This window comes from Lagenorhynchus albirostris, chromosome 1 (assembly GCF_949774975.1).
Source record: "Lagenorhynchus albirostris chromosome 1, mLagAlb1.1, whole genome shotgun sequence".
Taxonomy (NCBI): Eukaryota; Metazoa; Chordata; class Mammalia; order Artiodactyla; family Delphinidae; genus Lagenorhynchus; species Lagenorhynchus albirostris.
The window spans coordinates 123,837,871-123,851,457 of record NC_083095.1 but is presented as its reverse complement, the minus strand read 5'-3'; the positions used below and the strand labels follow the sequence as shown (position 1 = coordinate 123,851,457).

The following is a 13,587-nucleotide window of genomic DNA, read 5'->3' as shown; positions in this document are numbered from 1 at the left end:
TCCTTCTTGGCTTCTAATTTTGTGGTTCTGTAGTATTACAAGAACTTGATTGCTGATAATATCAAATATAAATTTCTTTATGCCTTTATTTCTTTATGAATTTTTGCAGATGCATTTGATAAAGAGTACAAGGTGGCATATGATCGTCTCACACCTAGTCAAGTCAAGAGTACTCACAACTGTGATAGACCACCAAGTACAGGAGTGATGGAATGTCGAAAAACCTTTGGAGAACCTTATCTTTAAGATATGTGTGTGTATTTTTTCAATATGTATTGTGTAGTCAGTGTATAAAATAACACTTTTAGACTCTAACCTTTTTTCTTCAATTTTTGAAAATGCATTTGTAAATGGTTCAGGAAGTTCAGATAGTTTATGTACAGAGTGTCTTAAGAAAATACTAACAAGTGGGAGAGAGCTACTTTGTTTCCCATTTCTTTTTCTTCTCCCGTACAAGTAATTAAGTATTTTTGTGATGAAAAAATCCATAAACAAAATTGGTTCCCATAGAATAAGACAACTGTTTTATGGATTTTTTTGGAAGAGACAGATTGAAAAATCATGTATGGAACTTAAACAAATGTAAGAACAAAGTATCTCCTGTTTTCATAGACTACTCAAATGTTTTGACCGTGAAGTTGTATTATACATATTTTAACTTGTTTATAATAAGTTGATATTTTTTTAATTTTTAAACTTAATATAGCAAACAAAATGAACTTAATCTTATGAAGCAAGGTAATTAAGTGCTTATTTTCCTTGTCTGCTGCTATTTGAATTAATTAGTACAGCTGCAGATCTCTATATGTATATCTATACTTTTTTTACTACTTGGAAGAATGATTCAGAAATGTCAGCGCTAGTGTCAGTGTTGTCCTAGGATCGCATATTAGTACTCCTGAGCCTGGCTGCAGTGGGTGAGTCATGGCAAGGGTGTGCATTGCCCAGACTGACTCACTGAGCCTTGTGGAAGGAGAGCCAGAGAGGTTCCAAATCTGCTTCTGTAAAATCAGGTTCAATATACCATGATTCCAAAATTTTCTCTATTGCTAATAGATACATACAATACACAGGGAAAATAGCTTATAGAGCCAAATGTCAATTTAAATTCTAATATTCTACATGAACACTTATGTTAGGAAATATGTCAGACAGTTTATCCCAAATTCTACCTTTATTTTAATATCTAAAATATTGGGTATGATGCAAATTGTAGTATGTTTATCTGGAATATGACCTATTGGAGTATTCTGTTAATATTATATATATATATATTATATATAAATATTCAAAATATTTTTTCAAAAGTAGAAAAATAATAACTCTCTAAAAGTACAGCCAGATAGAATTTCCCATATTGAGGAACCTGGCTTTTTCAATAAGCCTTCAGAATCTGGTTTATGGAATCTAAAATCCAGCAATATCCAGAAATAGACAGTAAATTGAATGTTTAAGTACCATGGGTATTAAATAGAATCTTAAAAAATATTTGTAGTCGCATTATTTCTAATATCACTTTCTTTGGGTAATTCTGATAAAAAAGTATCCTTTGGCTGTTAGAATTATTTATAGATTTTCAGTGTGTTCATGTGGTGTGTGTTTGAACACATTGTCATAATGAAGGAATTCTCTAGCCAATTTCAAAGAAGGAAAAAATGAAAGGTCCTAAATTAGATGTGTAGAAGCCGGCAGAGTTCAGGACACTTTGGACTGGAGATACCTTAAAGTCCTGAGACTAAGAACCAGTTCGCTGTAGAAAAAACACTTTTGAGTTCATCCCACTAGTGAATAGCACCAAGCTAAAACATTTCACAGCTTTCTACTCTGGGAAATAATGGGGAAAGTTTAAAAATGTAAAATTTTAGTTCAGTTAGTTTGGCGCTGAACTTGCTTACTTGAAAAGTCTGGTGCTGTGCACATGTATCTGCCTCTCTTTTGTAAATACCACTCTTGTCTTATCCTTCCTTCCTATTCAGGTCCACGCTTCACATTTTAATTCAGTCCTACGTTCTCTAAGTCACAGTCATTTCAAAGTTGTCAAAGGAGAGAAACATTTGATAGATGAGGCTTTTGGCATTAGTGACAAACATCCCTCCAAACAGAATTCTGGGGTTCTATTCTGGTTTTTTGTTATTGTTTGTATAAGAATAGCTTTCACTATTGATTATCTTTTCTTTAACATAAGCAATATATATGAATAACAGTTTATTGATTTCAAATATCTGACCAAAAAAAGTAAGGTAAAGCCCATTCTTTATGGTTCAGACTCATTTGGAAAAGTGAATGTAATTTTTATCTCCTTCCCCTGACACCAAGTTTTGTTTCTGCTTTTGACTGGGTTTTATTTCTCCTATTTTCAATCCCCAGGGAATATTATTTGCACAAATTTACTCTTTAAAAATAAAACCTAAAACATGAATAGAGAGTGGTAAACCTTGATCAAAAGAAAATTAAACTGTAGATCATCCTTTGAAATAACTCCATACAAACTTTTCTTCAATTTTATCTCTGTTGACCATACGTTTTAGAGAATCATGGCCAATCATGTTAGAGAGAAATACCCTTTTGCTACATTATCTGTCTTTTATTTTCTTACTCTTAGTTTTGTTTATCTGTTTACTAGTTGAAAATAAATCATGCCATGTCCTGGTACAACTTGTTTACTACTTCCTCCCATTGTGTTTTGAATGTCATACATTTGTATTTTATATCGTATTTCAATATTCAGTTTTTTCCTCCTGTTAGGGAGTTATGCAGTCTGGTCATATTCTGATTTTTGTCTTTTTTTTTTTTTTTCTTATTTTGTGGGGAGGATTTTTGCTTTAAAACCCTAAAACCATTAGCTTATTTTATTTTAACGTTTTCTTAAAATGGCTTTCCATTTTTCTTTGTAGAGAAATAGCCCCTGAAAATGTTGGTTCAACATTTTAGGTGATATGCTTATTTTATTTTATTTCATGCTGGTAATTACTATGATACTTTAGTGCAGCTAGCAAGTGTCAGCCTGCTGCATATAAAAGTTATGTTGTACTTCTACATATTTTGTAAGTATATAGTAAGAAAATAACCATTTGTATGGTAATGTGCGATTGCCCAGCTTTATTTTTGTTTCTCCCACTAGAACTTGAAAGCTGCTATTAGGCACTTTATCTCAGAGCAGGAAGGGAAAGAGTACGCTGCCTCTTTGAGAGGGTCCTTGGTCTGCCTTTGTGCTAGTCTTAGCATGCTCTGCCCTTCCTGTTTGGATACAAGACAAAGTTTTATTTCAGAATTGAATTCTCTGGTAGCTGCATACCAGTTTACCTTAATACTCTCAGTACTTGGTATCTTCTTATTATCCCTTCATACTGCCCTCTTTCTCTGACCCCAAAGTAAGTACATTTGCTGGCTTAATTATTTTTGTTTACAAAATTAGTATTGGACAAATTAATATAGGAATTTCTGTCTCTGATTCAAAAGTCTGTGTAAGATAACAGACTCTTCTGATAAAGTTACTGCAGCCTTTCCACAGTTGCTGTTCATTTGGATGGCTCCTTCCTTTTGTATTTAAAGATTTTCTTTTCAAACACAGTACTGTGATAAAAGCATTGGAGCAACTGATGGAATTTTCTGTAAATGAAATTCTCCAGATTGGCCGGCTCATCACAGTTAAGGGCCTGAGGACCAGAAGTATGCTTTGGTTGTACGGGCAGCCTTAGACCAGGGTGTCCTGCCTGGTTCTAGTGACCCCACAGGGATGGACAACCCTGATCATTGGCCCTCTCTTTGTACCTTTCATAGGAACCAGGCCCAAAATACACTGCAAGCTGTACCCGCAGGGGGACCTTCCCACAAAGAAGGGGGCCAGAACCAAGGATATTCTGTGGCCCATTAGGCCAACCAGTTCTTCAAATGTATCTACCAGGCTGTGTCTTAAATATTAAATTCCAATTCTTGCCCCTTTTGGTACTTATCTTTAAATGATTATTAGGATATAGAATTTTTATGATACTTTCAGAGTATCACAAAAGGCCAAGCCTGTAATTTGATAGAAGCATTTTCAGATCTGTTGATGAGTACAATATAATGTTCATAATGTACAGCAACCATTTAAACATATACTAATTTTTTAAAATTTGGAATACATCCTTTTTTTTTCTGGTAGTACACAGAATCTTAACCCATTAAATTAGGAAGAGTTTTACATTTTTATAAATTTGGCCCAAACCTATCACCAGGGCCTTCAAGGAAATGCAGCCTCAAGGGGAATGAAGGAGAAATCATCTGTGCAGCCACTTCCTTCCAATTTAGACACTCACATAGGACAGTTCTGACTTTCTTGCTGAATGAAAGACCTAGAATTTGTCCCATGTAACTAGCTACACAGAACATCTTGCCCATCAAATGAGAGGACCAGCTAACCATTATCTTGACATTTTAAGATGGTACTTTACCTCTAAAACAGCACAATTTTGGGCTTCCCTGGTGGTGCAGTGGTTGAGAGTCTGCCGATGCAGGGGACATGGGTTTGTACCCCGGTCCGGGAAGATCCCACATGCCGCGGAACGGCTGGGCCCGTGAGCCATGGCCGCTGAGCCTGCGCGTCCGGAGCCTGTGCTCCGCAACGGGAGAGGCCACAACAGTGAGAGGCCCGCGTACCGCAAAAAAAAAAAAAGCACAATTTTAATAAATTGTAGATTTATAATGGATTGCAAAATTTTTTATTTCAAGCATAACAAATTGATCTTTTAGAAGTTATGTAAGTTTTCCATCTCCCTGAAATCTCCTTTCTCCCCACCAGCTGCTCATCCATCAAGACCCAGCCTTCATTTTTGTTTTTGACTCTTTTCTACATAGTGTGAAGTCAGAACTTCCTTTCTAGGCAAAGAGGAATGCCAGAAATTTAGCAAACGGATCAGAAAAATGATATTCAACCATTAGAGTCGATTTTAATCATCAAATGGCAGCCTAGCACTTTACCTTTACAGGATGTTTCACCGTCCATCACTCCTCATAAGTCGTTCTGGGGAAGAGCACCAGCTCCCAGGCTGTCAGTGAGGAGGTGACATCCTCGAGACCAGCTGAGGTTGGTGGCAGATACCAGATTGGTGCCCAGAGTGTTGGTATTGGGATCTCCCTTCCATAGGCACTGCTCTGTCCTCCTGTTCTTAGGCCATGGCATATGGAGACCAGGCAGTGCGGCAGCATCAGGAATGAGGATAACTAATTTAAGAATATGGAATGTGAACATGATCCCATATTCTTCATCAGTCTTCTCTCGAGCATTCTGACTAAATAACCTAAAGATATGGATGAACACGTCCATTTTTGTAAAATATCATTGGGACTCACAACCTATTGAAATTTAGTGAAAGTCATTTCCAAAGAATGTGAGTCCTGGAGTGAGGCCATGAATTAAATTAACCAGCCCGTCTTAAAAGATGGATTATGGACTGAAGTACTTTGAACACAGCCTTTCAACACCAAAATGTTTGGTTTTTTTCCCACATCACACTTGTCCTGCTATCTTCCAGTCTTCAGTGAATCCTCTCTCATGTTTCTAATTAAAGCGATATTTACCATCCTAAACTACATTCACCTCAGCTCCTTTTGCTTTGTAACCACCACACTGTTTCATTTTTAATGTGCCCCTTAACCTGATGCCAGTAAAAGCAGCAAGCAGTGGTATTTAATATACAAGCACTTCAACTTCCACCTGAAATGTTTAACCACACAATTTTTAAAAACACAGGGGTCGGGTTTCCCTAGTCGCGCAGTGGTTAAGAATCCACCTGCCAATACAGGGCACATGGGTTCGAGCCCTGGTCTGGGAAGATCCAACATGCCGCGGAGCAACTAAGCCTGTGGGCCACAACTACTGAGCCTGCACTCTAGAGCCCACATTCCACAACTACTGAAGCCCACGCGCCTAGAGCCCGTGCTCCTCAACAAGAGAAGCCACCGCAATGAGACACCCGCACACCGCAACGAAGAGTAGCTCCCACTCACCACAACTAGAGCAAGCCCGCATGCAGCAACGAAGACCTAACGCAGCCAAAATTAAATTAATTAAATAATTTTTAAAAAAACACACAGGTGTCCTTTACATCAGCTACCATGGAAGTAGTAATACTCTTTTCCTTACCATCTTGTCATTGTTTAAGCATTTTTGGAATTTCTCCTTTGTAATCGCCTTAATATCCACTTGTAAGCAACACAAGAAATCAATCTTCTTGTTTTATAATCCTATCGAGGATGACACAAAAATAGCATTGCCCCACTGGATCTCTTACTTTGTAAACCAGATTTGGCTCTACTGACTTTAGACTCTTTTTAAAAATTACTTTGTTTCTCACTCACTAGTGCAGCTGTCACTGTTGGGTAAGAATATGAGAGGGGAGGGGCACAGAGCCAGGACAGCTTTGTTAGAATGTCTAATCCCTCAAGGTGACCCACCTGATGGAGACAACACTAACTTGGATTTCCTAATAAATACATGTTTTTAAATAGCCCTCAGAGTAGTTCTCCTTCCCTAATACCCACATCTTCCAATTGAAGGGCAAATTATGAATTTTAATTTCTTGAGCTGCTTATTTTAATTTGACTTTTCAGAAATACAACGAGAGCATATGTAGTCCTCCTTTTTAAGCTATAAAATATTAGTACACATTTTACTGGACTACAGTGTGTAATGATAATTGATTCTTGTTATACTTTTTTTCCTATAGACTTTGCTCCTTTAAACTCACCAGTAACTGAACCTGTAATGAATACAAATCTGATAGAACCACATGTTTTGAACAGAAAAAGAGGAGACAGTAAACTGCAGCATGTGCTGGGGGCAGGGGCCAGGAGGGTGAGATGGAGACCACACCTGCATCTTTTGCATCAGCAGCCCTTCAGGAATAATCAGGGAACTGTGAACATGGGAGCTTATCTGATTGCTAAGGTACCTGTCCCAACCCTCACTCCCAAATATCTCATTTTAGAAAATCCTCTGACTTGGGTCCTTCTGCTGGCCTCCATGTGTTAGCTGTCTGCATCAGGGGTGGTAGGAGCTCCACCCCTCCAAAGAGTCCTAATCCACAATGAGCTGCAGGTGTTTTCCAAGGATAAACTTCAGTCCCGATCACATCCACATCAGAGGCTCCTGCCCACTCAGTTCACTCTCCTGGATCATGTTCATTCTTTAATGTAACAAGTGGTACAGTAACTTCTGGCATGGTTTTCTGATCCGTGTCCATTTTGAGCAACAGTGGCTGACTTAGACAGACACAGGACAGGATATGATTCGATCTTCTAACATCACACTGATTATCAGGAATACAAAGTACAGGAGGAACATGGTAAAGCCCAGGATCTTGTTCATTCTCCATTTGCATAATGCAATTGAAGAGATCACAAACAGGAGCATGAGAAAAAGCAAAACAATGGCACAAAACAAGCCATTGCTACTGACAGGAACAGGCTGTAATCCATTGATAAAAGAGAAAAGCATCCAAGGAAGGGGCAGGCTGCAAGATGGAAGAAACAGTGTGAATATTCTTAATGTTTATAATCATGCCATATACTTAACAGTATTTTACAATTTACAAAGCACTCATTTTTACACAAACCTGTGAAACAGAGCAGAAAACATTCATTTCACAGGTGAGAAAACTAAGGTTCAGGGAATTATGTGCCCAAGTACTCACAGCTGATAACTGGGAGAGGCTGAGATTAAAACAGGTTTTCTGGTTCTGAGTTTGTTTTCGTCATACTTCATGACTTCTGTATGACTAACCTAAATTGGTAGATGTGTGACTCTCTAAATCAGAATAAGGCCTAGCTCAGGATAACATTTCCTTACATTTGTTAGTGATCAGGGCTCTCCTATGCCCTCTAACCTGCCCCACCCTGCAAGCACACACATATACAAATTAAGGAAACCAAAGCCACCACCCAAATCCAGAACATGATTGGGGAAATGAAAATAGCCCTGACACTCTGCTCTGACAAGGTTGGGAGGAGCGGGGTAAGCAAACCCATACAGGAGTAAGCAGCATTTGTTTGTTTATACAAAATGCTTTTAGAACCTCTGAGCCAGCAGGAGTCCAAATGCAAAGAAGCAAGAATGTCAGGAAGTAAGACTGAGTCACTGCTTCTTCCAACCCCACCTCCTCCACCTTGGGGGTCAGTGAGCAGAGCGTTTGTATTTGGTAATGGAATTTAATGGACTTCGTTTTTCAATTCATCTATAAATTCTAGTCAGTTACATTTCAGGCAGCATTTTAGTTCTGTTATCCTATCTGGCTGTGATGAATGAAGGGAGGATACTTTGTTGCCTGGCAGAAGCTAATAACATAAATGCCCTTTTATTCCATGTATAATGAATGGAGCAAAAAACCAGCAGACAGAGCCAACACAGTGTTTGCCAGTCATACATATCATGCCCTAGAAAGCAACTTTGCCACTCACCCCACGGTGATATCAAATATGTTACTGCCCACAGAGCTTGACACGGCCATGTCTCCCAGGCCTTTCCGAGCGACAATCACACTGGTGATGAGGTCAGGAATTGATGTGCCTGCTGCTAGGATTGTCAAGCCCATAATCTCTTCAGAAATCCCTATTGTTTCACCAACCTGGTAAATAGTAACAGTAATGAGAAACCAAGTGAAAAATCTGAGGCTCTTCAAAGCACCAACCACATACTACTTTGTGCAAAACCAACACCTTCCACAGAGTTCACGTTCCCTTGGCCTGAGTGAGGTAGGGTCACAGCAGAACTAACAGCTGGGGAGATGGGCCATGGAGAGAAAGAACAGGACCCCTGCTCAAGGCTTCAGGGAATGATGCTGCTCTTTTCTAAACTGGAGTAAAAGTCCACCTATGATATCACTTACTGTCATTCGAACTACAACACCTCTACCTTCCCAAAAGAACTGCTCCTCCAAAGGCCTCTTGGTGTCAAGTTTCCATTTCCAGAACCACGGACACCTGCTATGTGCCAGGAACTTTTTAGAGGCTGGAGGTAGAAGTATGAGCAGTACAACACTGACCCTACTCTCAGCTTGAAAGAGAAAAGCATGTAAATAATAATACAGGGACTTCCCTGCTGGTCCAGTGGTTAAGGATCCACCTTCCAATGCAGGGGATGTGGGTTCAATCCCTGGTCGGGGACCTAAGATCCCACTTGCCACGGGGCAACTAAGCCCCTGCGCCACAACTAGAGAGCCTGCGTGCCTCAACGAAAGATCCCGTGTGCTGCAACTAAGACCCATGCAGCCAAATAAATAAATATTTAAAATAATAATAATAATACAGCTCTGTGCTTAAGTGCAATATTCTAGGTAGAACAGCAAAGCCATTAAGCACTCAGAAGACTGATTAAACGCCAGAAAGGAGGCAACACTGAGCTTGCTCTCACGAGTGTGTATGATGTCACCAGGTGGAGAGAAGTGTGGGATACAGAACAGAGGAAGCAGGGGATAATGCTAAGAAGGAATGGTCAACTAGATCAGGTTGTGAAGGGCCTTCTGTCACGCTACAAGACAGAAGAGCCACACCTGAAAAGCACTACATTCCCTGGAATATAAAGTCTACTTTTTAGCCTTTACAATGTATAAACTACAAATTCACTTGGTCCTCGCTCTTCCCTGGGTACCAGAAATTCACCCTGAAGGGAAAAAGTCCTTTTGACCTGCTAATGCAGGATTTAGTTCCTGCCGCACACTCACCTGGTGAGCCCACCACACCATGAGGTATGAGAACATGGCTATCCACATGATGGATCCCAGGAAGGTGATAACAAAAAATTTCCTAGCCTCCTGTTTGAAAAGGAAGAGAAATAAGTTGCAGAGGCTAAAGGTCTCTGGCCCTTCTGAGGGAGCCCCAGTATCAGTGAAGAGATCTGCTGGAGGAGTCATGGAGAGGATGTGGAGAAGTTTGAGCTTCCATCTCTGTCTCCAGTGAGGACCTTGAGAAGGATGGGGTTGGTGGCCCATAGGGGAGTCCACACAGGAGGGGGTTCAGCAGTTGCCAAACTGAAGAGAGCTACCTGCTTGCCCTGAAACCAGACCAATCTAGGTACCTGGTTTGGCTTCAGCAACCTCTCCCCAGCCCACCCCTCTCTGGACCCAGAGACAGAATATGGTTCCCCTTTGGGTGGAGTATGTTAGTCAGACCTTTCCTTATAAACAGGAATACTGGGTAGAAACAGCACCTATCACCCTGGGGTTTCACAATATCCCTGTGCAATGTGGAGGGTGTGCAGTGGCATCATTCCCATATTAAAATCAAGAAACTGAGAATTCGAGGAGGGGTTAGTTCACGTTGCTTATAGCGATGGAAACAAGCACATTCTGAGGCCTCCCAAGCCCATCAGTGTGTCCCCTTAGGTGCATGGTCCCCACTAGAGCTGCAGATTCCATCCCAGATCCTCTCTGTAGTTGAGCCCTGTCAAGCTGGTTTGTCCTGTCCCTTCCGTCCTCTTGAGGGGGAGTGCCGAGAGACCCCACAGCCTCCCTGGGGACAGATAGCTTGGGGACAGCTGGGCAAACTCACCAGCCTCCGGACGTCAGGCACCGTCAGCCACAGTGGGAACACAATGGGCAGAAGAAAGAGGTAAATGGCTTGCTTCTGCCTGGTCTCAGGCCATTCCAGGGACAAAGGCTCCTCCTCCTCCTCCTCCTGCTCCTCCTCCTCCTCCTCCTGCTCCTCCTCCTCCTCTCCCTCCTCCTCCTCCTCCTCTTCATCTTCACTCTCACCTCCATCACCTTCCTCTTCACCATCTATACCTTTCTCATCTTCTTTGGCTTCATCTTGATTTTCAGCGTTCAATTCCTGCTCTCCAGTTTCACCTTCATCACCTTTCATTTCACCATCTTCTCCTGCTTGGATTTCACCTTCACCTTCATCATCTCCTTTCCTTTCTGCCTGGAGGTCACCTTCATCACCTTTCATTTCACCATCTTCTCCTGCTTGGATTTCACCTTCACCTTCATCATCTCCTTTCCTTTCTGCCTGGAGGTCACCTTCATCACCTTTCATTTCACCATCTTCTCCTGCTTGGATTTCACCTTCACCTTCATCATCTCCTTTCCTTTCTGCCTGGATGTCACCTTCACTTTCATTCTCTCCTTTCCTTTCTGCCTGGATGTCACCTTCACTTTCATTCTCTCCTTTTTCTTCACCTTCACCTTCTGGTTGAGCTTCACGTCCACTTTGCTCTCTATTTTCACCTTCACCAGGAGTTTTAACCTCATTATCTGTCCTTTCACCTGTGCTCTCAGCTTCAGCCACATCTCCCTGCAATCCAAAGCCAACAGATTAATGGGAAATAACTGCCCTGCTTGTTTCTCCCCACAGTTCTTCCCCACATTTTTTGTTGTTCTCAGAATGTATCTAAAAGCTTGAGTATGAGGAAGAAACTAGTGCAATCATTCAGCAAAATTCCCTTCACAACACTCCTACCCAGTGGTGGTCTGGTCTTTATTTGATCATTTCTAGGGATGGAGAACTCACCACCTAAAGCAGCTTCTGTCATCTTGACAACTCTGATTGGTTTGAAGTCATATTTATACCAAAGTTCTACCTCCTGTGTATAGGTTTACTCTTGGGAGCCATACATAACACTCTTCCATGAGACAGCTCTCTTCCCTGGGTTAAAGATTCCTAGATCCTTCTATGGTTCCCCCATACTATGGCCTAAAGCCTCCTCTCCTTCTTGGTGAACTCATTCTAGTTAGCTTATATCCCATGAGGAGGCTTCTAAAACAACACAGAACACTTCACAGAGTCAAACAGGGTTATCACCCCCCTCATTTTAGATACTGTGCTTCCATTAATGTTGCCTAAAATGACATGGTATCTTTTGGTGGTTACATCACATTGCTGAGTCCATTAAAACTCCTCAACTGCTCTATTACCTTATATGTGTAAAATGATGATGACGAGGAGGATACCTATTTTCTGAGGGTATTTATGTGCCAGGCATCATGCTAAGTGGTATAATAATAATCATAACAACTAGCACTTAGTATGTTTCATGAATCAATTAATTTATGATATAGGCAGAACTAAATCCATCTGACAGATGAAGAAACTAGGGTACAGAGTAGTTAAATAACTTGTTTATGGTCCACACAGTTTGTAAGTGATGAAGCTGGGATTGGAATATGGACAGTCCAACTCTTGGCCTCTTAACCACCAAGCTACCCTGCTCTGCAAATGCCAGGGCCGAATGAGATCTTTGGTTCCCAAACCTGGTAGCCTGAGAGCTTATTAGAAATACAGATTTCTTTGCCCCCCCGAACCAACTGAAGTATAATCTCTAGGACTGGAAGCCAGGAATCTCTTTTAATATGCTCACAAGTGCTTCTAATAAATGCATCTATAGACTGGTGTGTGGGAACCATGGACTGACTCCACTCACTCTGAAAGCCATTGATTCTGAGGGTCCTCAGATTAGGCTCCTAAATGAGCTATAAAAATGTGCTGGTCCAATCCCTTGAGCAAATGACCTGGGCTGTGTGCTCATAGAGTACGTCATCCATAACAAATTTCATGACACTGCCAACCCCCAACACTGCCCAATGATTCTCAACTCTGCTGCACATTAAAATCACCTAGAGGATTTTAAAACATTCATGCCCAAGGACCCAACCCAGATATCCTGACTTAATTGGTTGAAAGTGGGCCCTGGGCAGTTTTTAAAGCTTCCCCAAATTATTCTAATATGCAACCAGGGTTCAGAGCACCCAATGAAGAAGTCAAATATTAATATCCATGAGGCCTGTGCTTTCAGTTGGAAATGAAGAGTGAGAAGACTTGAGTCTGAAATAATTTCTGCCCTTCCTTCCCCACCCTCATCAGGAGAGAAGGCTTCTTGGAGGAAACGACAAGTCATTTAAATTGATAGGTACAGGAGTGTCTGCCCAGCCTGCACCCTCTTCTCTGAAAACTGTCACTGCTAATAGCCCCTGACGGGTAGCTGCTCCCTTCTCCCACACTGGAGTCAAAGCACGCCACCTCTCCCTGCCACAGCTGATTGGACATAGGTTGGCAACACATTCTCATACATATTATCTTACTCATACTAAGGTATTAGTGAATTAACTGGCCCCATGAGGTATTTGATCTTCAAAGAAAGGGCAATGCTTACACCAGAGGAATGAACCTCAAATAGCATTTCCAATCTTCAGGAAGGACTGATTTTTGATTGGCAAATCCTTCCCTGGGCCTCTCAAATTCCACCACCTGGGAAGAGGCTTGTGCCTACCTGACTGCCAGGATCTTCCTCCTGATCTCCCTTGACGTCTGGAGCAGGGGCTGGTGTGACCGTGACCTCAGGGAGCTTGGCTGGCTCCTCCTCTTTAAAGGATAAACATGGGATAGGTCAGAAGAGTGTGCCAGGTTCTGAGGGCAGCTGGCAGAGACTGGTGTGAGTGGTTACAGGGCTACTGGACTTGTCCACTTCAGGGTCACAGAAGGTTTGGGGAATTTCTTGTTAACAGGCAAAGGAAAATGATGTGATGTGAATTGTTACTGTCCTGTCCACAGAGATGTCTGCAGATGACCGGACAGCTGGGAAGTGGCTCTCCTTGCTCTCCCTGTATTCAGACATTT

General features: G+C 41.4%; 2 protein-coding genes across 8 annotated transcripts in view; one reads left to right on the top strand and one right to left on the bottom strand.

Moving 5' to 3' along the window:
* DENND4A (DENN domain containing 4A) overlaps window positions 1-2,663 on the top strand; it is a 95,547-nt gene extending 92,884 nt beyond the window's left edge. For all 3 annotated transcript variants that reach the window (XM_060152231.1, XM_060152224.1, XM_060152220.1), the window contains one exon: window positions 110-2,663. In XM_060152231.1, the coding sequence (XP_060008214.1) occupies window positions 110-246 (137 nt within the window). In that variant the 3' untranslated portion in view covers window positions 247-2,663. The remainder of the gene's footprint in view (window positions 1-109) is intronic.
* Window positions 1,800-13,587, bottom strand: part of SLC24A1 (solute carrier family 24 member 1) — a 31,824-nt gene continuing 20,036 nt past the window's right edge. For 2 of the 5 annotated variants that reach the window (XM_060152334.1, XM_060152299.1), the window contains 6 exons: window positions 13,241-13,332; window positions 11,040-11,268; window positions 10,525-10,871; window positions 9,699-9,788; window positions 8,437-8,603; window positions 4,710-7,493 (listed from right to left, as the gene is read on the bottom strand). In XM_060152334.1, coding sequence (XP_060008317.1) covers window positions 7,244-7,493; window positions 8,437-8,603; window positions 9,699-9,788; window positions 10,525-10,871; window positions 11,040-11,268; window positions 13,241-13,332 — 1,175 coding nt within the window. In that variant the 3' untranslated portion in view covers window positions 4,710-7,243. Of the gene's footprint in view, window positions 1,825-4,709; window positions 7,494-8,436; window positions 8,604-9,698; window positions 9,789-10,524; window positions 10,872-11,039; window positions 11,269-13,240; window positions 13,333-13,587 lie in introns of those variants that run through there. The other 3 variants (XM_060152318.1, XM_060152309.1, XM_060152327.1) reach the window with 3 other exon arrangements.